The sequence below is a fragment of the Struthio camelus genome, chromosome 19 (genome assembly GCF_040807025.1).
Source record: "Struthio camelus isolate bStrCam1 chromosome 19, bStrCam1.hap1, whole genome shotgun sequence".
Taxonomy (NCBI): domain Eukaryota; kingdom Metazoa; phylum Chordata; class Aves; order Struthioniformes; family Struthionidae; genus Struthio; species Struthio camelus.
In genome coordinates this window covers 7,195,619-7,222,549 of record NC_090960.1, presented here as the reverse complement: position 1 = coordinate 7,222,549, position 26,931 = coordinate 7,195,619, and the positions used below count along the sequence as shown (strand labels likewise).

The 26,931-nt window shown below is 40.2% G+C and overlaps 1 protein-coding gene across 4 annotated transcripts in view; it reads right to left on the bottom strand.

Moving 5' to 3' along the window:
• SPAG9 (sperm associated antigen 9) overlaps positions 1-24,757 on the bottom strand; it is a 70,404-nt gene extending 45,647 nt beyond the window's left edge. For 3 of the 4 annotated variants that reach the window (XM_068913325.1, XM_068913324.1, XM_068913326.1), the window contains exons 1-3: positions 24,263-24,757; positions 16,477-16,597; positions 2,232-2,302 (exon numbers count right to left, since the gene is read on the bottom strand). In XM_068913325.1, the coding sequence (XP_068769426.1) occupies positions 2,232-2,302; positions 16,477-16,597; positions 24,263-24,568 (498 nt within the window). In that variant the 5' untranslated portion in view covers positions 24,569-24,757. The remainder of the gene's footprint in view (positions 1-2,231; positions 2,303-16,476; positions 16,598-24,262) is intronic. The other variant, XM_068913327.1, reaches the window with a different exon arrangement.
• Between the last annotated feature and the right edge of the window lie 2,174 nt (positions 24,758-26,931).

The following is a 26,931-nucleotide window of genomic DNA, read 5'->3' as shown; positions in this document are numbered from 1 at the left end:
TCTGAGACTGTCTAAGTTATGACTAAAGTGAGGTACGACAGGAAGTTCATACTTTGCAAGACTGACAATGGTCTCTAAATGCGCTCAGAAACACTTTGCAAATGAAGATAAGGTGTATCCAGTTACCTTCCTGAGGATATTCACACAACTGTTAAACAGGCACCCAACCTCTGATAGACAGATCTCACTGCTGGTAACTTTTCTTTGTCCTTAGCCCCACACCAGAGCTGAGCTGTCTCAGCCCACAAACCCATTACTCCAACTCACCATGCCCCATTTTGGGCACACTGCTGTATTTCAGCAGCTGCCAACTGGTGGCCTGAGAACTTTGTGCACTTTGTAATGGTATGTACACAAACCTATCACCTACAGCTTGAAGTTTTTTTTTGCCAGAACAAAAATATTCTGAGGTAAAGATGTTTGTTTTTAAAAGCTACGTAACATGAGGTTGTCTGTGTCATCTTGATCTACTGACGTATTTTGGCTAGACAGAAGTTAGCTAGGCAAAGGGAGAGAGATGCAACACAAAGGAAAAAATGAAAGTACTGAGACTGGGGAACAAACGAATTAAAATGAAGTGTCGAAAGGAAGGAGCACAGAAAAACATGAGATCTAATTTTAGGAGCATAGAGGTATGAAATATACCATGTTACATTACAACTTATTTCTTTATAAACAGGACACAGTCACCTCAGTGATAAAGCAGCCCAAGGAAACACCTCTCCCTACACCCAAGAAAGGGAACGCAAGATGTAAAAGCATTTAATAAATTTGAATCAAACCAGCAGAGGCTGTTGTCCATTTTGGAGTAAAACCTACATGAAGAGATATTCAGAATGTGTCATTAGCATTTCACGGAATTAAGGAGCCAAATACATTTAGTCAACTAGAACTCTGCAGAGCAGGATTCAATAAAAACTTGTGCTGTTTCTATTATGATAGTACTCACAGGTTCTAACTGCAATAACAAACCAGACCTTTGCAAGCACACAGTATTCTAAGATCTGAGGTACTTCCAATTCAAAGGGATAAAAAGCTTACATCATTTGCAAGGAACAGTACATGTTGTAAATTAGGTGAGCAGTATTAAGCTTTGCTACTTCTTATTATACTTGCAAATCTCCACTTTTGAAAAGATGCAACATTCTAAAGTAACTCTCTTGAAATTTCACCTAAATACATTAGGATTTCTGTAAATATATAGATTCAAACTTTTTTTTAGTGGATTGTTTTCTTAAAGATCTGCAGAAGTCTTGTCATGCAAGACGATATGCTCATTGAGGTTCTGAGCCACTTTCAGTTCTTGTTAGTGTTATGACACTTCATACTCCTAACCCATATTCTTAAGGTTGCTAGGGAAGTGTCAAAGGTAACTGAATCCTATTTCTACGTTTCCCTTCCCTCTCCTTACATGTGATCTTTTTAATTTAAAACAGTATTGCGTTCCCCCACCTTTCAAACAATGGCAAAGCAATTACAGACTAGGAGAAGGAACGAGAACCATCCTCAATATTGGGCCTTCAGGGCAATCAAATTTTTTCAGAGAACCTATCGATTTCCTCACTAAAATGCACTAAGCAATAAGCATCCCTGCATGCAAAAGATGACCTACTGCTGAAATCAATGCATTGCAAGTCTCTGCTCCAGAAGCAGCTCAAGAAGTACAGCTGTTATTTAAGTTATTTTTATGCAGTTTAATATAGAGAAAGCCAAGCTTGTCCCATCTTCATTAGTGAGTACTGTTTTCAATAGCTAGCAATAAATACAGCAGGGACGACTTTTGATCATGACTCTCAGTAACAGGCTAGTTTCTGACTGAAGGTGTATGTTCCTTCAAGGGTACTAGCAATACCAACAGTGAGGGAAAACTGCTGACAAAGTAACAAGATTGAACCTCTCTCAAGTTTTACTGTGCTTTGAAGAATTGCCTGGAAAATATGAAAAAGTAAACTCCTATTCTTCTTAAAGTTCTTGAATATATGAGAAACAGCTATACAATTGACAAAGGTGTATTCAAACCAACTAACACGGAAAAATAGACACTTAGAAGTAAGAGAGATGAAAGCTGCATACCAAATGAAGCCTAGTTACAACACCAGCAATAAAAACATCCAGTTAACAGTGGGTAAACTAAAATGCCCGATCATTTCCTCCATTTCTCACAGCAGCGTTTTTCCACAGATCTAGATTTTTCACAGATACTCTCAATTCATCTTAACATAACAACCTACCTCTGTATGTCTTGAATGAAGTGCATTGTATTCTTTCTTGAGTTCTGCCTCCCTCTCTTCAAGTCTGCTAACTGGAAGAAAAAAAAAAAATTAAAGTTAAGCTTAGTTCTGGTAAATGGGACTTTGACTTGCCTAGCACAAGGCAACCAGGCCAGGGACGAGACCATTCTTATCGACAAATAGCAAAGAGCCAGATAAAAAGCATGTCAGGTCCTATATTCTTAAACTCTCATCCATGAGCTTGCAGAATATACCAACAGCATCGCAATCTTACAAGTTGTAGTCCTCATAAAAAGTCAAAGCACTGTTTCCCCTGCTGATTGCTAGTTCAATGACTGGACTTCCAGTGCAATAACAGCTTACTGCTCTCATCAGTCCAGATCTTTTCACACATCCACATGCGCATATGGAAAACATAAGAAGAGGCAGAAGCCATATCACATAGCTAGACTCAATCTATGATGAGAGCTGTGAGCTCTAGTTAAGGCTTTAGGTGGGTTTCCTGGAGTTTATTGACATCATCAACTCCAGAGGTGTTTAACAAGGACAAATACATAAAAGGTATTGTTAGATAATTTCAAGTCATATGTTGTGACACCTAAGACTCTTAGGCTGGCATTCAGCTATATGCCACTGAATACTAAAGTAATAGATTCAGTGAAAGAAAATATCTGATTCTTTAATTTTTGGGAAATTACAAAAACAATGATGTCCAGCACTTTTTTAAAAACTTTTTAGAAAATAAGTTATTAAGGGAAGATAAGCTAGAAGGAACCGCGATATCTCTACGCAATTATTATGCAGAAAAATTGAAAGAATTTAGCACTTTCCTTACACAACACTTTCATTCAGCCAAAGAGCTTTTTTTAGCTGCGGAGATGTGAATTCCATCTTTCTGTTTCGACATTTTTGAGCACATATTTATTACCCTTGATACAGCCATGTGTTTCAAGTTCCACAACTGAAGCTTCTTATTCCACTTGCCACGCCTTTCCCCTCACCCCCGACACTTAACATTTGTATTTACAAATGTCTAGAGATTCACTACCAAACACATGATCTGAAGACAAATACCAGCATTTTCTTTGCTGTTTGCACATTTTGCCACTGCCAATTGGCTCCTTTCAAAATTATTTCTCAATATACCATTTCTTTTTGTTCCATTTTTCTGCACTGTAGCATAATATTTTATTGTGGGTATGTTTCAATCAAAAGTCTCTGCCAAACTCAAATGCTGGAACCAAAATGCATAGTTGTCTAGTCACTCAAACGTGTGTAACCATTCTTAGCTCCTAACCTAATCCGGCTCCTATAAGGACATTAAGTTCCTCGACACAACCTTTTGCATTCTACCTATAAATGTCTCACTGGACTATCAAATCAAACCTTGTATACACACTCAAGGCAAGACTGAATGCTTTCGTTTCTGCACCATTACCTGACTGAACAAAAGCTCTTTGGGGCAAATAGTAACACCTGACATCAGCGTTTACAGCACTATTTATATAACAGTATATATTTTACAGCCCAATACATATATAAATATGTACGTTGAGAGGCAGTGGAGTGCACAAAAATGTTATCTAATGAATGGAAGGATCTGGTTAATTTTTTTAGGCAACGTTCAACACCAGAACGGGTTACTCTGAGAAGCTGTGGAGTCTCCATCCTTGGAGATGCTCAAAACTCGACTGAACATGCTCCTGCTCTAGCTGACCCTGCTTTAAGCAGGGGAGTTGAACTAGATGATCTCCAGAGGTCCCTTCCAACCTCAACTATTTTATGATTCTGTGAATATACATTTAAAGGAAAATAAGGAAGCCTTTGGTAAGCGCCTAAGAAACAAGGGGAAGAATTTATAGCTACAAAGTTTGATACGAGCACCAAATTTTATCCACTCCCTTAGACTGACTGAATCTCTTACAATTAAACAAGTTGGCATTCTAGTCAATTGCCTCAGCAAGATGAGGAGACAGAAATAATTATGTTTTACAATGGTTTGCCAGGAGACATACTAGCAATAAACTCCCAGTAACCAGAAGACGAAGCACAGCAGCATTAGCTCCCTGCCCCCAGGGACTGCAGCGCACATTTGTCAATCCACCATTTCTGCCACCTCCATGGAAGCTCTCCGGGTCTCTCCCTTCCACACAGGCCAAAGCTCTGACAACTTTCAGTTGTGCAAAACCTGCTTGAGGGCAGGCAAATAGCCTGGAAATCAGAAAGTGCAAACTGCATTGCTAATTGGTTTCATGTTTTGTGAAGCCTGCTCCCTTCCTTAGAAACAGTTTCCAAGAACCGTGAAAGAGGCAATACAGCCTCACTACAGCTCAGCGCTGACTAACGCTGGCTCAATTTCAAATTCTGCTTCTTAATATGCTGGCACGTAAAAGTCACAGTACAGTACAGCCTCCTCTAGGGATCAGCAAACAATGGTGAAACACCTGAAGTTGTTTGATATATTAGTGTCTAGGCAGGGTAACCAACACTGGCTCCTAGAGATTAATTTTATCTGATAGATTCTCATAAAATTACTTTACATAATACAATTACGTTAAGACGAACTCTGCATTATCTGTTATGAACACCTTTGCTCACACTGCCTGTAACCCACCTTCATGAAATCCATAGAATCACTTCCCATTGTTACCTATGTATTAAATACTTTCACAGTGGTTTCCACGATGAAAGAAGCTATTTTCTCTTGCTATGGCCCAATTTTAAATAGTTCCTTAAACAAAGTCATAAAAGACAGTGGGACACGGATGTGGGTACTGCAGAGTCAAGGAGGATATCCTTATTAGATCTGATCTTAAAATAACTACTTTTGTTACATACAAGAATTTTGTAAAAATGAAGGCGCTAGAAGACGATGCAAGTCGCATTCAGAATTCTCTTCCGGACAAGGTTTCCACAGCCACCAGCCCCCTCCACCCCTCTGCTCCCCAACTCAAGCAGCAACTCCTCAGCATTGCCCGTTTCAAAAATTTTTTAATATTCACATTGCAAATCTACAGCTGGAACTTTCAATCATAAGCGGATGTAAGTTAACTTTATCCATCACCAGACACCATACTAGTAGTCATCAAAAGAGGTTTTTCCAGTACCACGAGAATGATGTACAACACTGAAAATCTATTCTAACCTAAACGTGCCTCCCAACAAAGAAATAATCCTGACCAAACAAGCCAATCAACAGAACACACTTCCCTTTTCCATTAAACACCGTGGAAGAAACCAATCGGATATTCCCCGAGGACCATCACAGATCACCAAGACACAAACACAGAAGATACCTGAACCTAGTGAAGAACAGCCATAAGAATTCTGATGAAGACTATCAGATTTCGGCTCCAAAACCTTACAGAAGTTTAAGTCACTATTAAATATAGTTTCCTGTTACTACTGACAGGAATTTTACAGCAATGAACTAGGAGGCATGGCATACGGAAATAAGTTTAAAACTAAGTTGTTATTTTACTCATACAGAAAAGAGTGGAAGCTTGGAACTATTCTGATCAGCTCCACTCCTCTTGCGGTGGATGTTATGTTAGCAGTGGCTAAAACATACTGGGTCTGCAAAGGGGCAAACCAGACAAGGTTCCAAGCACAGGAATCAGACTTAGCAACACGGTTTCTTAAAAACAAGAAACAATGTAAAATCTCCTTAAATATTTCAGTTTGTGATGTATTTATTTATTAAAGATGACAAATTCTTATAGGGTAGATGAGAAAATTAGCTTGAAGATATACAACGTCTGAATGCTGGAGGCAGGGCAGGAGGGAAGCTAGAAGATCCTCCTATTTCTTTAGCCAGGTCTGTCACTGCAACATTTATGAAGCGCTCACTGTTTTGCAACATGAAAATACATCTTAGAGGCTAAATATCCATCGTCTCAGCTATAATAAGGATATAAGGACTTCTTAAAGGCATGTTAAGTTATGTAAACTATGTTACACATTCTAAGATCACACACATTGAAAAATGCCACCGCTCATTGCAAGTAGGTAGGTTGCAAGTCTACACTGAAACATTTTAAAGGTCTTGACAGTAAAACTTTGTGGGCTTTGTCAACATTTGGGGGGGGGGTGGTGAAAAGAAGAGGACTCTCTAAAAAAAGCTCAGCAACATACAGATGAGCATATAATGCAAATATTCTAGTATTTTTAGGCTGATGAGAAAGCGTTCCACTGGAACGCCACCACATGAACTTAGGTTCAAGGTCTACCTGCAACCTTCTCCAGCACTGTCAACATCCTAACGCACATTCAGTGACCTGAAGTACCAATCCTAATTATCAAAGTCCTCTCACATCAAACCAATCAAACCTAAGCATAGGAGATAATATATTATAGGAAACTAGAGAAAAGCCTATGAAGTATGTACCTCGAGAGCATTATGAAGAATTAGGCAGAAAAAGCTGCCTGCCCTGCCTGTTCAAAAATCAGAGCTTACCTCCCAAGTCTGATGGCTTTTACCAAGTTTGGAACACCCTCCATCTGTATGTTGTCCTCTGCCTCAAACTGCTGATAAGCCTGAGGGGGAAGAAAGAGAAACAGACCTGCTAGAAAGCCAAATCCAACCAGTATGATGCCTTCAAGAGGAATTACAAGAGCCTACTACAGAAGCCAGGCTAGAAATCCAGCTCATTCACGGGCCTTTCCTGGCACTTAAGACTATCTGAAAGTTCTCCACGGACAGCTTTCATTCAGATCCATTCTTAAAAGCAGGTCCCATACCAAAGTTAAGATTTAGATCAAGCGCGATTCACCTTATGATCCGATACGATCTTATGACCTATTAAGTAGTTGCTAAAGAAGAAATCACATCCACCATGAACTGCAACAGACTGAAGCTATCAAACAAGTATTTCACCTGAAAGTAATAAGACCTAGAAAGGATCGTCATAGAACACTTGTTTTAAAAAAAAAAAAGTGGCAAGTTAAACTCCTTGGCAAGGCTGACATCTTCAAGTAGTTCACATTGGTAAAAAGCTATAGATCTAGTTCTCAGTTTGAAAAATAGGACACTTCAAATTACGAAGATAATTCAGTTGTCAAGATAATGCCCTCTTGACAGCGCACTTCAGTAAGTGTAGTTGTAATGTCTTGCCCCTGATATTTCTGGGCTACTGAAGTATCCACTATGTCTCAGTTAGCCCCACATGATCGGTAGTGTTAACCAAAGTCTCAAATTTGGCATATGACTTTAAACAGAGCTCCTTAACTTTCTGCTCTCACCTTTTAACACAAGGACAATGATATCCAGGGGTCTCTCTCAAAAGTGAGAACTCAAATGAGTAAGGATATGTAGAAGCCAACTTCCACCAAGACTGAGTCAAAAGTTACTTTAATCTATTGCCAGTTTCTCTGCTACTCTCCTGGTCATTCTAGTGTTTCACCGAGAAGAGTTTTGATAGTTCTTTAAATTTGGAGAGGTTTCATTTATACATTTGGCTATTAAAGCAAGCTGCTTTCATAGCCTGCCTTTCTCCAACTCTCAACTTCTCCTGGGATTGCATTGGCAAAATAAGCATATGCCTTTTTCTCAGCTTCTGCTGAATAATACAAAAAATGTAAGTTACTTTTGAAAAAATCCAATATGAAGTCAACATGAATGCAGAGGGTACAGCAGACTGGGTTTGCATATAAAGCCAGGTAAACAGTAATGAGTCAGAACGTGAGATTCCAAAAGACATTTAAAACCAGCTTTCTTCATTGCTGTAACATTTATAGCAATTGCATTATTATAACAATTGAACTCTACTTCAGCACCCAAAACACTAGTACAATATTCCCTTAACAAAACCAAAACAAAAAAGTACACAAGGAGTTAATTAAGTAGATTTCAACCTACTCTCACCACTTACATTCAGGTATATTAATAGATGAGTTTAAAGCAGGTCAACCATTATGTTCTAATTTTCTACTCCATGTTCTTTCAGCCTCCAGTCTTGTAGTGTGACTTAGCACTACCCTATTGAGCTAACTGTACCCTCTGCTCCACCTAGTGGACTATCGATTCCCACAACACACTACAGAAGTATCAGGTATCGCAGTAACTTTGCAACATTAAGCAGGCATGAACGCTCTCAAAAATTAAAGATAAGCTAGGAAAATGACTTTAGCAAGGGGAAAAAGGAACCGTAAACAAAGCTGTAATAGCATTGTGGCTGGAGTTTATCTTCTTCCTAGTGCAAAGAACTAATACAGGCCAAATGCATTGCTATGAGTATAGATAATAACTCTATATTCACATCCAACTAGAAAGATACTGCTCATGTTCAGGCCCGAATTCTTTAAACCATGACCCAATTTGTTTCCTACATAATAGCAGTAGCTAATCAAAAATGATTAGCTAGTTAGACCCTACGGTGTTAGCATTGCCAGCAATGCAAAAGGTAAGAAATCATACCTCAATGCTTGGAGACAGCTTCTCCAAGGCTACTAGAGGTACACTCGCACACCCTGATTCACAAGAACTTCCCAAATTACTGTAAGCCCTCTTCCTTTACCTTTTCAAGTAACTTAGAAATGCTTTAGTCAAATAAAACATTCCTTTCTGGAACACACTTTGATACTCATGCTTCTCCTTATAGAAAGATTCTTCAAGTCTGGTAAATGAAACTTTAGGAATAGCCCTGGGGGTCTGGAAGGAAACCTGTGCCTTACAAACAAACCTTTGTAGAACAACTGCACTGAGAAACAAACAGCAAATGATAAGCTCCAGATTTGCTATACAACAAAAAGCCACAAACACACACCCCCTCAAACTGTTCTATTCCTTTTTTGTTGGAAGTGTAAGACACGTTTTATGCCGTTCTCAGTCTTTGGAAAATACACAGGAAAAAACACAGATTCCCACTGAGCCGACCCTAGCTTCTCAAATTCTTTTAAAGACCTTCAGAAAAGCTTTCTTCTACTCCTTAGAATAAACACTACAGTTGAGCCACTACTTAGAAAGAGTAGTGTTACCAGTAAAGGTTTTTCATGGCAATTTAATTATTCACACAATCACGTGTGAGGATACTCAAGTATCAGTCCATATTAAACAGCTGCAGCAGCAGCTATGTGCAGGTAAATCTCTGAGTACTAGGTGCCTTCGGGTTATGCCTCAAGAGGATGCCTATCTGGGTATATATATTATAGTCTGGTATCTGACAACTTAAGATGAAAATAGAAAGCAGCAAACGCTGCCCCCACAGAAGGTTCACAGGAGAAACCGGTCTCACTTTTACTGGCTTCAGAAACTAAGCAGAACTGTTGCATTTCCTCTTGAGGAAAACAAGTCTTCATGCTTAGGTCAGCTGCCAAAACGTTTGTCTCACATCCCAAATAAAACAGAGCAAGCAATATCAAGGGCTGCATTACGTCACCCGATGTGTGAAATACAATCATCCCCAGAGCTGTCAGAGCGCTTGCAGCTCTGAAGGTCGAAACATGGATTTTTTTAAAATATATAGTTTTCCACAATGCAGTATGACTTGAGCATAATTATCAAGTATATCTTTGATATATTTGCAAGGTATAGAAACATAGCTGTGCCTCAGCTGCCCTGTCAAATGCATTATGATACCCTGGTTATACTTCAGCACTAGGCAGATCTAGAAAAGAAACCAAGTCTTTCAAATCCCACAGCCTACAACCTTCATCAGAAAGTTCAACCACCCAAGCGCTGTGCATTTCAGACTCAAATTAAAACTGACAACCCTTGTAAATAAGTTCCCCTGGAAATGATTTCTCCAGAAAGCATACCCCAGTGCTGTTCCTCAACTGCAAGAGGTCACAAGATATACTACAGTGGGCTTTTATTCCAAAAACCTTTGTTATCTCACAGTTATCTATAGCTCTTTTTTAAAAAGCTACAGACTGATATCAAACACTATTGTCTGCCTCAGACACTTATTTGAAGTGGAACGGAAGGGGAAAGAAATGATTCTTTTCCTTTGAAGCGTTAAAGTTTTTTTTTTTTTTTAAACGAGCATTTCAACACTTGGAGCACCTCTGCAGTATTCAGAGGTGCCCTCTGCTGTTGAGATAAAAATCCACAGAAGTCTAAAATCCCACAGCCTACAACCTTCATCAGAAAGTTCAACCACCCAAGCGCTGTGCGTTTCAGACTCTCGAATTAAAACTGACCATAGGAAAGCCTATGGGAACTCTGTGATATTTGATTTGCTTTTCCTTCCACAAGCCACAGGTCCCCGAGAGCACTGGCACTGTCTTTCCATTGCTCCCTGTGCAAGTAATGCTGGCAACTGAAGCAAAGCAACACAAGGGCAGAGAGGGGCAAACAATGGGAACTTACAGAGAAAAGCAGCAGGGTAAAATAAGAGAAGGAGATGGGTCACTTGCAGAAGAGCCAGACCACAGACTCACATTCCAGCACTTAAATAGAAACCACAAATCCCTACACCTCTGCCCTCCCCCAAGCAGGGGTGACGTTTACCAACTGTCTCAGGATGCAATTTGTCAAATCATTTTTTGACAGCAAACTTGACTTAGATGACCACTACAACCCACTACAGATCAGGACTGAGTGGTGCATGTTGTGCAACAGTGATAAGTCAATGCGTATGCCCCTGCCATTCAGGCTTCCATTATCTACCCGGGCTCACAATCCTCCCAGTAACACCGCCAGGTCAAGCTGCCCATTCCTCTCCCTTTCCATTTCCTCCAAAAAAAGGAGGAGAGTGCAGTAGTTTACTCATCTAGGTCAGAGAAGACAGCAAATGTTTAAATTCATACTGCAGTAGGGGAAGGAAAAAAAAAAAAAGCCCAGTGAACCACAGTAACTTAGTAACCAATTGACACAAAATTAACTTCCTACTTCACTTCTTCAGTTTCAAACCGCAGATTTATTCCAACCCAGCTGGTTGAACATGTGGCTAAGAAAGTAATCCCACATAAATAAATTTAAGTGCAAAGGAACACTTTTTTTTTTTTTTTTTTTTTTTTTAAATAAAGTGTGGAGACTGTTAAGACTGCAAAAACGAGCATTGGCAATTTATGACAACAGAACTATGGCTTCTTGAGTAACCTCCCTAGTAGCCTTTAAGCACATACACGGTGGGTTCAGCATGTTTGTAACTTTACTGCTGCCTTCTCCCAGGACTAGTCTCACTGACTGCATATGATGGAGGGTGTTCAAGAGTACGAGTCAAACTTCGACTAAACTGCTGTTTTCACAAACCTTGCTTATTTAATGAAAAATGAGTATAGCATAAGTAGTCCACAAGAGGCAAAAAAGACAGTCCTGTGGTTAAAGCACATGATACAGCCCTGGAAAAACTACTTTTTAATCATTTTGTTCCTGCTTTCACCAGAATTCCCTATGCCTTGGGGGGGGTGGGGGGGGGAAGAGAGGTAATGCAAGAAAAACTTCACAGAACTGCCATTGAATGCTTTCATTTTTCAAAACAATCTGTCAAAGGGCAATAGTTATTTACATATATTTAAGAGTATTAATACAACAGGGAAAAAAACATACAGAGATCCTCCCCCAAAACGTTTCAAGTTGGGCAGCCAAAATAAGTTAAAACCGCTGATAATTTTAGCGGTTTCTTTACCCTTATTTTACAGCTGAAGTGTGATGCCCATCCCTTATGCTTAATGTATTTTAACAGCAGTTCAGGTAATTTATAAAGTGTCTAAATTACTGTGATGAGCAACTCAGGAACTCCTAAGAAAGAGAATTATGCATTCAGCTAAGAGTTTGGATGTCATGTAGCACATTTGGTGTATATTCACATGTGTGATCCCATGTCTTATCTGTTTTTTCCAAATTTAATTATCTCCTAGAAAACAACAGAAAGACGACTTTGAACCACTTATATTAATAATTTCTAAAGTGAGGTTTCGCCATCTTGAACTTGCAGATAAGGCTATCAGAACTTCGGTAGAAAAATGAATTACTTACGAGTCAAAACAACTAAAGCCATTACTTTCTTCTACAATCATTCTTCATTAGAACAGAAAGTAAGTTTATCTAACATTTGAGCTGTATTATTATATCATCATACTGTATTATCATCAGAAATGCGCAAAATTCACAAGTCCAAAAATCCTAGACCTGTATGTAGTTCATAATTAAGACCTACAAGTCCATCTGTGACCTAACTCGCACCACCATTTGCAGAAGAAAGGAGAAAACAAACCTCCAACATACTTTTAGGCAGTTCTCAGCAGCAGCAAAAATAGCAAAGCATTCTTCCATTTGGTCAACCTCTATGGTGTAATAACGTCAAAAGTGTTTAAACATAAATCCAAGGCTCGTGCTTGTGGCAGGACTGCCAAATGGTGTCTCACCAGGGTACGTGCCAGGCTCAGGAAGGCTTTATTTCTGAGACTCAAAAGTATATTGTTAAATAACTGCAATTTTTGCATCCAATTTTATCTAAAGTCTACCCTAGTCCACCAATACTAAATATAAGGCAATAAATTAAGTATGCTCTAACAGAGTGATGCCGCTATCGCAGATTCTGTACTTGGGGGGCCGGGGGGGGGGAAGAGAGAGAACACGACAGGTTTTCATTTGCCTACTTGCCCTGTGCCAGGCATTTACAATCTCCATTATCAATGGTAACACTATCACTATTTTGAATGTTGATGTGGTAACTGTTGGCAATGCCACAGACTAATTTAAATGCACTAAACAGTAGTAAAAAGTAAAGTTAAAAAGTAAAAAACAAACAAAAAACCCCAGAGAAATGTAGCTAGAAGACTCATAGCTGTATCCAGTGAATTAAAATGATGCATTGGTATCTTTGGTATCGTAGGAAATACGAATCGCCTTACCTAAAACACACAAACGAAAAAGACAACACAGTAGGGTTAGACAGCTTCAAGAATATGCATACCAGTATGGTTTATATACCCTAAAAGTTCACAGATCGCTTAAAAACAATCCCCTCGTATAACATTCATCAGGTGTTCACCAGTTGTGTTCTATGCCTCCTCTTCCGATCTTTGGATCAGCACCATGTCAAGTGTTTGTAGCCATCTTTCATGCTGTCCCAGACAAGTTGGCAACCAAAACCATAAATAAAACTCAGTGCTCCACCATAGATCTATTGCTTCTCAAAAGCTAAGTTTTTAGCATCACGACAAATAGTTTTTCCCCACTAAAAGATTTTTGGAACTGTTTAAAAGTCAATAGTCTAATACCAGAACCTTACGCTGTTAATAATATGCTGTTAATGATAGCTGTTTCAACAACATTATTTCTCACAAAAAAGTAGTCCTGGCCAATTTGGAGTACTTCTGCTGGAACAAGGGAGTTCTTGCGCAAATACTTTAAGTGGTGTGATACATACATACGTACATGCACACTTATTTTTCTCTATGTGCCTACATATAAAGGATTACATTTTTATTATATATAACTACATACACATATAGAAAAGGATTTTAAGCTAATTGCTTAAATGATGTTCAACTTACTATTAACATTTCTGAATTTTAAGAGAATTACATTAGTAGATCAATTCTGAATCTAAATATGTTAAAACACAATTCTTTTTTAACTGGAGATTAATCACAGAGCGCCGATCTTAAACAAGAAGAATCAATGCTATAAAAGAAGCAAAAACCTATAGAACTAGATTCAAGCCACCAAATCCAACAATGCGAGCATTGGCTAAAGAAATCCAATATAAAAATTAGTAGCATGATTTTCAATGGTATGAGGACCTATAACATCGCACCTGTCAGGAGGTTGGCTTTGGAAAAGAAGATACATTATAAGACGACAGCTCGACACAAAGGGTCTGCCGTTAGAACTTTCCACAGCTGACTACAAAAATGGACAAGGCCTTAGAATTTATATAGCTGTCAGTACCCAAGCGTAAGTGTGCACCTGAAATTCAAGGGTTGAACCATCAGTCTAAATGCTAGATTAACGTTTTCCTAGGAAAAATACAAACATCTACTCCCCGTTATATATTAACTATATGTAGCAGCTCTGTATAGCTCTTGCTTCTAACAAAGGTAGCAAAGGCAGAAATCATATTAGTGTATATGTAACAGTTACACTGTAGCAAAGTAGCGTAACCAAAGTCAACATGAGATCTTGGGGAAGAGGAAGATTGTATCTCTTTACAAAATCTCTAAACTTATTTTACCCACTCATACTCATTCTTTCAGATTTCAGTCTTTCACATTTTCACACCCACCTACTAACAAGCACCAAGATGTATACATTCAAGTGGTCCAGCCAAGATCATTGTATACAACATACACAACACAAGAGACATCTGCTATCGAGTCTTCACTGCATCTAATGGGGTTTTTCTTGCTTGGTAACGGTGAATTAGTTTTTGGATAGATCTTTGATATCTCTTAGGAGTGATCTTTTAGTGCTATCTTCCTACCGCACCATCAGAAAAAGGAAAGGCATATATTATATGATGCAATAGTGATGCCATACCCCTGCTGTTAGAGCACAGGGTCTCCCTATCAACAAGTTTTTTGGGCTGTGGACTTAGAGTACCTCCTCAATCCAATTAATCGGAAACCTGTGTCCTTTGTTACCAATACAGGGCACTCCTAACTCTTGTTCCATTTTTCCCCCCTTCTTCTTTCTCCCTCTGCTGCTATCAAGCATATGCACACTTTTCTTCATACCAGCTTTAGTATTTCCAATACAAGTCTCTACAGTATGCTTTACAATCATCATTTTTCAGATGATTTGATCTATAAGGAAATAATTTCAGACATCCAGGAGAATATTTTAAACTGCAATGGACCTGAAGGATTACATACCTCTAAGATCTGCCAAAAACATTCTAATCCACCCATACACCAAGGAATCTATTCAAAAAAGTTACAGTGCTAAAGGAAAATAAAAAATTCCTACTATTCAGATGGTTTAAACTTCAGAAATACTCAGCTCTGTATACCATCTACTTCAATCATAACATTTGTACACTAATATCTCTACCTGCTATAATTCACCCAACCACTGAAAATTAAACATTGCAGGAAGATTGTTATATCTTAAGTTGAAAAAGAAGAAAAACAGGTATGTATTAGTCCTTGCATTATGAGCAGGAAAGGTGGCCGAGTAGAAACGAGGAAAGAGTAGTGAAAGAGGCCTATTCTGATAACTGGAAGCCTGCTTTGAGAAACCGATCTTGTTTCACCCTTAATCACTCTTGATACAGTCTTAGTTTGCATTTGCGTATGGCCCAGCAACAGAAGCTTTATACAAATTGACAAACACAGTTGTCCTATTTCAATAGGAGTTAGCTTAGAAGAACTTGCTATCAGTTTGATTAAAGTTCACATTAATTGACATTGATCAGTATTTCCATCCGATGTTAAAAAATATCAAATGAACACACATACAAAAATCATAGCCTTCACTGAACATTTAACAGACAGTTAGAAAAAAAACCCTAATCTATCATCTAGTAACACCAGTCTTACCTTCAATCCAAGATTTGGGGGGGGGGGGGGGGGGGGGGGAGGAGGGGAATGAAGTGAGACGGAAAGATTTTTTTTTTTTTTTTTAAAGTTTTCTACACTTCACTCAGCTAAAAGTAGAAAACAAAATGGTGATTGAGTTTCATTCAGTCACAACGTACCAGGATAAGAAACAGTCCAATAGAAAGCATAAGCTACACTGTGTTCCCATTGCAACTTTCAGTATTTTAGGAAAATAAATATTGCTATGTTTTTGAAAAAGTTACACAAGTTTCAGCAAATTACACAGAACACACTTCTAAAAGAGAAAGTGTTCTTCCTTAACCCATCTTCTGTAAATACTAAATACCACATAAAAATAAATAATTCAGACAAATGATTACACAAAAGGTCATTAGAATCAGGAGTAAAGGCATTTTCATCCTGGCAGCTTTTATAGACCCACAGGTAACATTTCTTCTTAGCACAGACAACAGTTCACTAAAACGCCAACTTCTTTGCCAAAAGAAAATTAGCTTAGTTTAGAATCAGTAACATGAGAATAAGTTCTAAATGCCACTTTAAAAAGCTGCCAAACAGGAAGATCATGTGGTCTAGAAGGAAAAACTAAGAAATGGGATATCAGAATCTTAAAGATCTTAAGTTATCACCTAAATTTTTGCCTTAGTTACAGGAGAAAATCTGCACAGAAGTTGAGCCTAATTATCTGTCAAAACACAGAACACACAGCACAGATATTTAGCATACATACTTCTGTTCAACAGCGGGAAATTTATATTGCACTAGTATTGTTACACAGACTGCAATGTATCTTACTTACTTTGATCAGCATAGTTTTTTGCCTTTAGTTCAAGCTGTCGAGTTTGTGATTCTAGTGCTTCCACCCTGGTCTGCAAGTCCTTTTTTTCTTGTTCTTGAGAATCTTCAAACTCAATGAATTTCTAGACAAAAATACAGTGAAATTAGACTCAACAACAGAAGTTTTTTTTTTTTTTTTTTTAAAAGGCATCAGCAAACTTCTCTCATTACGAAACAGAAGCAGCAGATCTACAGTCATTCCTATATTTAAGTAGAAAGATTTCAGCTCCAAGCAGCATATAGGAGACAATACAGCAGCCCTTCAAAGAACAGTGCAAACATGTTTCCGAAACAACAAAACAGGTCTACAATCCATGTTTAAACATGAAGGACACTATGACATTCTAGTCCAGCGTCCATTGGTTAAACCTTCCATCTAGCTTGCTTTGCATAATCACTATCACCACAGCGTCAACTACTTGAGAGAAGCCTGCTTGGGACTGACACGAATACGAATTCTTTAGTTTTCCCCTAACCACACACTTCCCTGTCAACAGTACATACAGAGGGGCTTGGTATCCTTTGCACTTGACTGAACATTGGTAAGGTATATCTTCGTCTGTAAACCAGGCAAGTAAAGACACTGTTGTAGGGACAAGCCACCAACCGTTCTGCCTTTTCTTCTCCATCCAATTGCTTTTTAGCATTCAGTAGGTTATAAAACGTTCACAGTCCTCATCAAATACTTAACAATCATCTCTCAAAAATCTGTCAACTGCTTAGACAACTATTTACAGGTACTCTGCAATTCTACTGACAATTTGGTCAGTACATTTGGTTTACCAAAGTGTCTCACTTACAACATCTTCGAGTTCATTGAGGCCAATATCATTGTTTATGCTTTAGAACATTCACGTTATCAAATCTTTCTTATAGCTGTTTTCAAAGCACATTTTTGGTTATTTATCTCAACCAGAAGCTTAAGAAATTCAGTGTATACCAGCAGCAAAAAACCCCGCTGCTACGGCCAAAGAAAGATTAGTATGTTATCTTATTAGTATGGTTATCATACGGTACTCCACTCTGTGTCGCAAAGAAAAGGCCAAGGCTATGAACACGCGTTGCACAGAAGGTTAATCATACAAGGAGGAAAAGGAGACCAGAAGCCTTAGCAGAGAAAAACATCAAGGACAGCTAAAGGGTTCAAAGAAAGCTGCAGCTGGATAACACACAGAAGCAGAGCAGAGCCCAGACACTAAGAAGCAGGCAGCAAGTTTAGGGAAAAAAGTATTAGTAATTCTACTTGGTCAGCATCATCAATAATCTATCAATTTAAAAAAGGGGATAAAGGCTGTGCACAGTTCAACTTTGTTTTGGCCCTCCTAGTTAACATTAAAACAGTCTCACACTTGATTTGACAGAACTGAGGGAAAGGCCTAAACGGAAAGGTACTCTTGGAACGGCTATTTGTGTTACCACTTATTTCCACAGCAGCGGTTAGTTTAACCGGGTACCATTTAACAGTTCTAAGAAAAGCAGTATGATCCCTACCATATGGGAACACAAAATAGTAGACATGCTTTAATATTTGTCTATAAGACTACACTGCCACATCAGTCCAATTGCTGTTACGTGAGACTAGGTGAGGTAACCTACAATTATAACAGTATATGGGTGAACAGTGCATAGACGTTTCATAAAAATAAAGTAACTAGCCGTATATAAATCCTTTACAAAACAGGTTTTCAAATTATGTTATGTTACAAATTATGTTATGTTCCGCATATAATTTTTTCTGCGTTTCTAGAAAAATTTGGTGCAAAAAGTACTTTGTTCAAATCCTCATGTATCAACTTTTAATAAGCTATTGACAAGTTTAAAAAAGTAGAAACTTGTAACCGTATGAAAGAACGTCAGTTTAGCAGGGTCATCGGAAGTTTTACTTAAAAATTACTTTGAATGTAGAAATACATCTTTATCTATAAAGTGGAACAAGAGTTCCTTTCAAACAAGCTCTACATGGCTATCACAGGACTATGAATGGTGTTCATATGACTGTGCTTGAAGCAAAACAGTGAAATAATCAAGAAAGAGTTGACATCAAGCCAGGTAGAACTGGCAGAATTAGTGAACGGAAGACTGAAAACTCCAAACTTACCCTGCAGACCATCCTTTTCGTAGCAAACAACGCAAGAGTTTTGCCCCCTTTTATATTAGGGATTCAAGTCATGTCTAGCTTACACATTCTTAGTAGACTCCCTTTTTAAAAAAGGGCTTCAGAATTTGACACAAATTTGGTACCGGGGCTAAACATCAACATGGTTTGGTAAGTTAAAAATGGGAAAATGTGAAAGAATTCTAAAATAAAACTGTAATATCTTTGTTTAGTTGCTTCTCTGATGATTTCCAAGAGTCAGACGTGCCTCACAACTTGCAAAAGACCAGTGACAATTATACTTTTGCATAAACACCATTTGAATCCATCAATGTCATTGTTACTCATGAAACTAAAGATAGATCAGGTTCTTCATCCATTTTTATTTCCTCTCAAGTTCAACAGTAAGTATTAGAAGTAGTCACTGTGCATTACGCTTAGAGGGTTTGGGGTTTTTTTTTTTGGTAGTTTAACTTGATTTTCTTTTTCTACCAGTTCAAGTTCTGTACCATACAGCATAAAGATACCATAAATAGATTAGGAGAGAAATTGTTTAAATCAAGCCTGTAGTAGCTGCTTCATCTTGCAAAACATTAGCATGTGGAACAGAAAAAAAGTAATCTTAACTTCATTCTAGCTTTGCAAGCGTGAACATTTAAAATATGTTAGACTTTCTCTTCTATATTTTTCAGTGAAGAAATCTCTGGAAATTTTTCTTGTTTCCTCTCCCCCCCCCCCCCATCTATTAACTTCTTCCTTTCCCTTCTCAAGTTCCTCAAGTTCTTAGGTGCAAAATACTCTACAGCCAAAAGAACTGGAGAAAAGTAACCTGGATCACATCTCAGCAATATTTGCATTTTTGAAAAACAGTATCATTTTAAAGGTCAGAATTACATAAATTAACTTCAACAGTTCCACAGGATGACATTTTGCAAAACATATAGTCAACATCCATGCTGAATCGGATCAGCGTGACAGATGCTTTACTTCTTGTTAAGGTTTTTTCCTCCACTGAAAAACTACCAGAGCAAATAATGACCAAGTACTTTAGACTCAATCTTTAGACTTTAGAACGTTTCCATTTTGTTTCGTTTCTGCTTTCTGTGATAGCATTAACACAGGCAAAGCCCCAGGAGACTGATCATCTAGGCTTAAACAAGATAACTGCAATGGAAAGACTAGTCTGATAAGCAATCAGCACAGCCAAGGATAGACTGAGTACACACATTAAAAGACTTTTTAAATTTGCATTGACAATACACTCTGAACAATGTAGAAGATATAGAATATTTTTAAGTAAATGCAGCAGCATATGTAGGGACATATTATCCATTCAACACATGGATACCAAACCTTCCCTCACTTCAGCCTAAGCTACTGATTACAAAAACTACTACAGAGGTAGACATAAAAACTAACTTGCTTCACTTCAGTCAAGTGCTCTCTAGGCAGCAAAACTCTCTTACAACCCAAAGAAGTGAATTGGGGGGGGGGGGCTGGGGGGAGTGTGGTTTTCTCTTTTTTTGAGCAGCTGAAGTACGCTAACTTGTCTTTTAAAACTGTCAGACCAAAGCCAAAAGATTACAGAAGACAGAGCTAGAACAGACCTTAGAAGGCCATCTCATTTCAAGGCTCTTCAACTACGATGCTCAGTATTATCGTCTGGATCCTAGTTTTGGTATGTGTTGAAATGCAAGAGCAGGATATGGGGCATGCCTCCTCCAGCATGTGACTATTACCGAAATACAAGCCTGTGATACCTTCATCAGCTATGTTTGGTAACTCCCATTTCTCCATTTGGTAACTTCTCCTTCTCTCCAGGCAGTATCAACAATGGCATTTCAGACAAATGTCTGCCTAACCTGTTCTTAAAGATCTCCAAAAAAAAAAAAAAGTATGAAAAAGTGCTTTACAAATGAAATTGAGCAGTCTTTACATAACCAATTTTAAATCTATTTCAAGTTTACAGCAATAATAGTTGCAAAACATGAACTCAGATCACACAATAAAGCAACACAGGATGTACATCTGGAACCACCCCACATGCACATAACCATTTAATTACACAGTGATATTGTACTAACCAAACAAAATGGTTCTTCCTATGTTTATCCTTCATCTTTCTCCATTTCCTTATATTTTAACTTTTTTGTCACTACAATCCAGGTTAAGTCCTAGCCAGAGAAAATTTGAGGGATCTGCTTGCCTGTCCTCTATTACCTTACAACACGTACTTCAGGAACATTTTGCAATAACGCTAGCTTTTCAGCTTTACAGGCATGTTCTTCCTTGGGTACTGTGCAGGCAGAGAAAGTTCACTACAAAGCCAGCTCAGCTTCGAAGTTTGATGGCCTACGTGTAGGAGAAAACATTCACTACTCTATTGTATACTTATTAATTCATGTAAATAAGCATTACATGCAAGTGAACTGTATATGAAAGCCTAGATAGTAACATCTTATTGCCATGGTTGGTGCATGTCAGACTGCCACAACTCTATCTAAGAATTAATATACAACAATTAAAAGTGAGCATGAAGTGTACGGACAGTGGAGATCTAAATCCTCTGCTTCCACTGTGTTGTGTCTGCTCATCTTCCATCTAAGAGCCCACACTAACCTACCAGCAACTTCAACAAAGGCATTCCTTAGCTGAAGGCTAAGTTAACATAACCAGGGATTCTGAAGTTAACTTGTAAAGCTACTTCAGCAGCCTTGGGGAAGATGAAAATATATGTAATTGAAAACAACTAAGTACAAGTTCACAATATTTTAGCGAGCTTTCAGTACAACGGATCTCAGTTTTGCTCTCATGCAAGTCAGAAATATTTAAGTTCTTACTCCAGAATGCATGCTATTTTACCACACAACCCTAAGGAAAAAAAGTTAACTTTGGAAACAACATAAGGCAGCCAACAAGCTCACCCTTAAACTAATTTTCATGGTGGCAACTCCTTTTTTATGGTTGCAAAAGTACCAAGTATGTACTGAACACCAAATTTCAAAGATAGCTTAACATACAGCAAAAAAAACAGAGAGAGACAGGTTACACCATTAACCCTTGAAAGGAGAAAACCATATAAAACTCCTTCTATATTTGAGTGTAGGAGATCAAATATAGATCAGTACTTCTGCAGGAAGCAGAACTTATTAATATGTAATATAGAGGAACCCCAAATCCTTCCTTCTCTCCCACTTTGTTGCAGGGCATGCTGCCTAATATTTACTAAGTGGGAAGATAAGTTACACACAACTGTGAGCAGAACAACTGCAAAATAGCTAGTTCCTCTACTACTATAGTTACACCACAAAATATACAATGTTAGAACTTCGGCAAGTGACTTCATAGCAATTAAAAAGATCATGACTGTTCCTTAACAACCTGAGAAGTAGGTCTAGAATTTCTGAAATATCTTTGCATTTTAATAATCACCATATCAGAAGTTCACAGTTAACAACTTTCAAGATGTTTCTTTGGCAACACTTTTAAAAATACAGGAATTGAAGGAGGCAAATTAGGACAACAGCGCAAGGAGATTTCTATTTAAATAGTAAACCATGAATATTCAGCAAGATACTACTCCAAATAAAACAATTCCTACCATGGCAAACAAAATAAACAAAGGGAAGTTATTTCTTCAGGACAGTCAGAGCAGATGAGGCACGAAGTATTGAACTTAACAAAAGGGAGAATTTTGAGCTACTGTCAGATTAAGCAAGCACTCTTGACAACAAAAAGGATCAAAAAACACTAAGTCGGTAACTTCTTGTCCAATAAATAGCACTACATGCTATCCATGTTCACATTTTCCACACACACGTACAACTTAGCTGTCCTCAACGCACACTGGAAAGATGACCTTTGTGCTTACAGTGAAAATATGGTCTTCGATCCAGCTGCGCTTTACAAAGTATCTGTAAGTTGTCTTGCAGCACATGAGTAGTAGTTTTTATACTGCATAATGCTTGTCCCCTTAATTCCTTAGGTTAATTTATCATGATGCAATGAAATGGCAGTTACACTTACAAATACCAAGATATGGGTTTTCAGCTCCTGAAGAGCCACAATAACACAGTTAATACTGTATTCTATTTCATCATATTGTTACGGCTTCTGCTCTGATGCCCCAGGTCTGCTTTTTTAATCCGGTAAATGTTGCCTGCATTTTAAGCCTGATTGACTTTTTCCCAAATTAGTTCGGAATATATTTACAGTCCCTTTGTTTTACCCTCTTAATAAAAATAACTTTTTAAAACAAACAAACCAACCAACCTTTTTTCCCCCCATTGCTTGTGTCAGAACCAGTGATTAAATCTTTGTGGCAGTAGTCCCCAGACTGCAGTCCACAAAGTACTGTAAAACAACTAAATGTTTGACAAGAAGTATGAATGACATTCTGAGGACTGACAATGGTCTATTGGTCCAAGAGTTTGGTAAACATTCTTCACACCCAACTACTGGAGCCCTGGAGCAATTTGCACCCTGACATTTTTCACTCACTTACAGCTATTACTTATACAAATGTGTCCAGGGGAAGCAATGTTTTCGAGTTAAGTTTTCTTTGTTAATATTGCTTTCACCTTCCTTGTTGTTGTTTTCCTGTTTTTGGAAAATTTAGAAGTCAAGCACATCCACAGAGATAAGCACGGGACATAGAGTCTGGAAATAGACTTATAAGATGGCTTGTTCTGCTACAGATAATGCTGTCAATCCAATTTCCTACTGGAGTTCTGGGAGACAATGAGGTGGTATCCCACACAGCTGCTTTCTATTGTATCGCTTTATAATCTCACAGAATAGACACTACAGAAGTTGAAGGCAATAAAGAACTACCTAGGCATATGTACACTTGTGAAGCAACACCCTAGGTCAGAGTTGATGCCATTGAACAATCTGCACCACCTGTTGCTGACTGCAGCTTTTACCTGCCTGCTTTGAACAACTACAGTCTAGATGGCACTTATCTCCATGCATTTTGCAACGCATCCTCGCTCTTGTCATAAATACCCTATACACAGATCGGAAACGGACTTTAAAGCAGAACAGAAACATACAAACAAAACCCGCAGCACTATCAGACTCCTGCAACTGAAAACAACCAAAGGGAAAGTGAAATAGCAGAGCAGTTAATATACGACTCCATGTTTATTGTCAAGCAGTCTGTCAATCGCTTTTCTTCAGTGGACCTTGCGATTAAGAAGAGCGTTCTCAAACGGTTATTCAGGAGACTCCCAAGGAGAGACACGCAGAGGGGAGGACTGGGTGGGCGAATGCCAACACAGCCCTGCTATCAGCCCCGCTCACCGTCCGCATAAAACACCGACCCAGCAGCACCTCGGCGCTGAGCGCCGCACAGACGCAGCAGGCCAGGCGAGGAGGGCTGCCCGTCCTCCCCCCTCCCAGAAACACCCCGCCGATCGCTCCTGATCCAAACCCGTCGCTGGGGCCCGGCGGGCAGCGGGGCCCCGGCGGGCGGCTCCCCTGCGCGGCAGCGGGCGGGAGGCCCCGCCGGGACGTGGGGCAGCTCCGGGCCCAGGTGTGGCGAGTACCGCGACCTCGGCGGCGGCTCCGTGCCCTCCGTTCCCCCCTCCCCGGCGGAGGAGGAGGCCCGGAGCCGCCCCGGGAGCGGCCCCTAGGCCCGGCCCCGGCTCACCTCCTCGGCCTGCTTGCGCAGCGCCTTCTCCCGCTCGTACTGCGTGAGGAGCTGCTCGTTGTCGTCCCGCAGCAGCTCCAGCTCCACGCTGGTCTCCTGGCTGTGGGCGCACACCGAGTCGAGGTTCTCCAGCACGGCCACCACCAGCGGCATCAGCTCGGCCACCACCTCCTCGTCGTAGCGCCCGATGAGCCGCTCGAACTCGCGGTAGATGGAGCCCGCCAACCCCGACACCCGCTCCGACATCATGGCGGGGCCGGGGCCGCCGGGGTCCTCCTGGTACACCACGCCGTCCGCCAGCTCCATGGCTGCCGGCCCGCCTTGGCGAGCGCCTTCGCTGACAGGGCCCGGCGAGGGCGGCGGCGGCGGCGGCGGCGGCGGCTCCGCGGGCTCCGGCGCCTCCTCCCTCTGCGGCGGGGCCTCGCCCGCAGCCCGGGCGAGTGGGGGGGAGGGGGAAGCTGCGAGGGGAAGCGGGCGCGCGGCACTGACCTCACCCGCGGCGCCGGGGCGGGGCGCGGCGTGGCGTCACGCGGGCGGGCGGGCGGGAAGGGGCCGCCCGACACCCGGGGCGGGAGCGAGGCTGGGGGGCGGGGCTGGCGGGAAGGCGGGAAGGCGGAGGCGGCCGCGCTGAGGGGAGCGGAGCTGCGTCACTCGGGTGGTGCCGGCCGCTGAGGTGGCGGCTGCCGCCGCGGCCGAGCTGGCCTCCCTCGCCCTCCCTCGCCCCCCCCGCCCCCCCTCGCCCCCCCTCGCCCCTTCCTGAGGGAGCACCGGGCCAAACGGCAGGGTGCCCGCGGTGGCCTGGCCCGCTGGGGCTCGCCTCACCCTGCGGTGCGGTGCGGCCGCAGGGGAGTATAAGGGTCACGGTATAGACGGGAGGGGAAGCGACCAGGCGGCAGCGCTGCGGGAGCGAAGAGCCGAGCGGGGCCGGAGACCGAAAGAGGCTCCCGCCGACGGGCCCCTTGGGCCGCAGGGCGGCCAGATCCTGAGGGCCTGCACGAGGCATCTTTAACTCTTTTTTAAAAGGAAATTTAAAAGGCAGTATCTCAGTTCACACGAAAGCGTTATTATTTATTTATTGCATCATGCATAGAAATTGAGGCATAAATAGATCAAGTGATTTATTTAGGGATGACTGACAGAGCTAAAAGTAGGCTTCAGGACTTCACGCTCCTAAGCGATGCTTAGTTTGCTGTATTTGCTAGTCTCTGACTGCAAAAAAAGAGCTTTTATTTTTCATGAGGTCTCTAGATAAACTAGTATCAGGGACCCTGCTTTCATTAGCAATAACGGTTGTTCCTAGGATTCAGAACAGTGAATCGTTTACTTTGTCATGGGAATAATGTGGGCTATTACACATTATTATAAATTGGAAAACATCTCCTTAAGAGATTTGAATGTTTCTGCAGATGCTTCGCATTTCTTATGTTCATCATATAATTCATATTTCTTTGGGGAAATAACTATTTTTCATTAAGTGTGTGTCTTTCTAATGCAGTTGAGCTAAGGAACCAGGTGACCTAGCAGCAGTGCAGTAACAAAGACATATTATAAAAAATGCAAAAGCTTGAGAAGCGGTGAAACTTCAACTGTGCTGATTGCATTAATTTCCACTGGAGAGCAGTAGAGGTTTGCGCAGTGTTTTCTCTCATCTAGACTGATTCTAAGACAGTAACTATTCTTTAAATGCAAGTGATGCATTGTTTTTACATACCATGCTGATGGGTCTGCACATGAATGACAGAGGAAAAGACTTCAGTCCAATATATTGGAGACACACTTGATTTTTGTTTAGCCACCATCCTCCTAAGCTAATATTTAACATCAAGAGGCCAGGACATATGCCGTTAAAGTACAACATTTATTTATAAACGTGATAAAAGGAAAGAAAAACAGTTTGCCATTAATTATGACCAAAACAGTATATTTTTTAGCTAAAATACTGTTTTATGGCATGATGTGTATTTTCTTCCTCACATGTCCCCAAGTGAAATTTTCATTTTAGATTACAGGAAATCATCCCTATTAAAAAGATTATTGCTTCATCTTTCTCTTTAGTGGTTGTCCACAGAGAGAAAAGCTGCCATTTCTGTATGTTTGCCTGCTGTGTGCCATGGTTTACAGTTGTTGTTTGCTGCAGGAGCTTAAAGGAAGCTGTCTTTCAGTATTTCTCTCTCCCTTTGTACTCTGGTTCAGCACTTGCCTCAGTTGTTTGTATTGCAGATGACACTGAGAGCCTTTTGAGGGGGGAGTTACTGGCTTGTGTTTTTTTACGGAGCCTGAATAAATCTTGTAGGAAGACTGCAAACAGTCAAAGTCGTGAGGTAACTCTGTTCTGATCTCAGGGCAAAATTGGTAGGCCATATCTAATTGCAGTGGAGTTTCAACCTAGACCTCAGCACGATATTTGTAAGTAATGTTTACTGAATAACATGACGACAGCTCCAAACAACTTCAGAAGATTATGAGGATACAAAATACCAGTCATCTTGAACTGTAGCAAAGATTCTTTGCTCTACGCAGGGTTTTATAGTTATTGCCATCATACTGGGCAAACTGCACAAATACATTAGCTCAAAAGACGTACATTCTGATAGCAAAAATGGGTCAAGGTGTCTGCTGACAGCCTTCAAGGGAAGGGGTCTCTGAGGACATTCTATTTTTATCCTGTT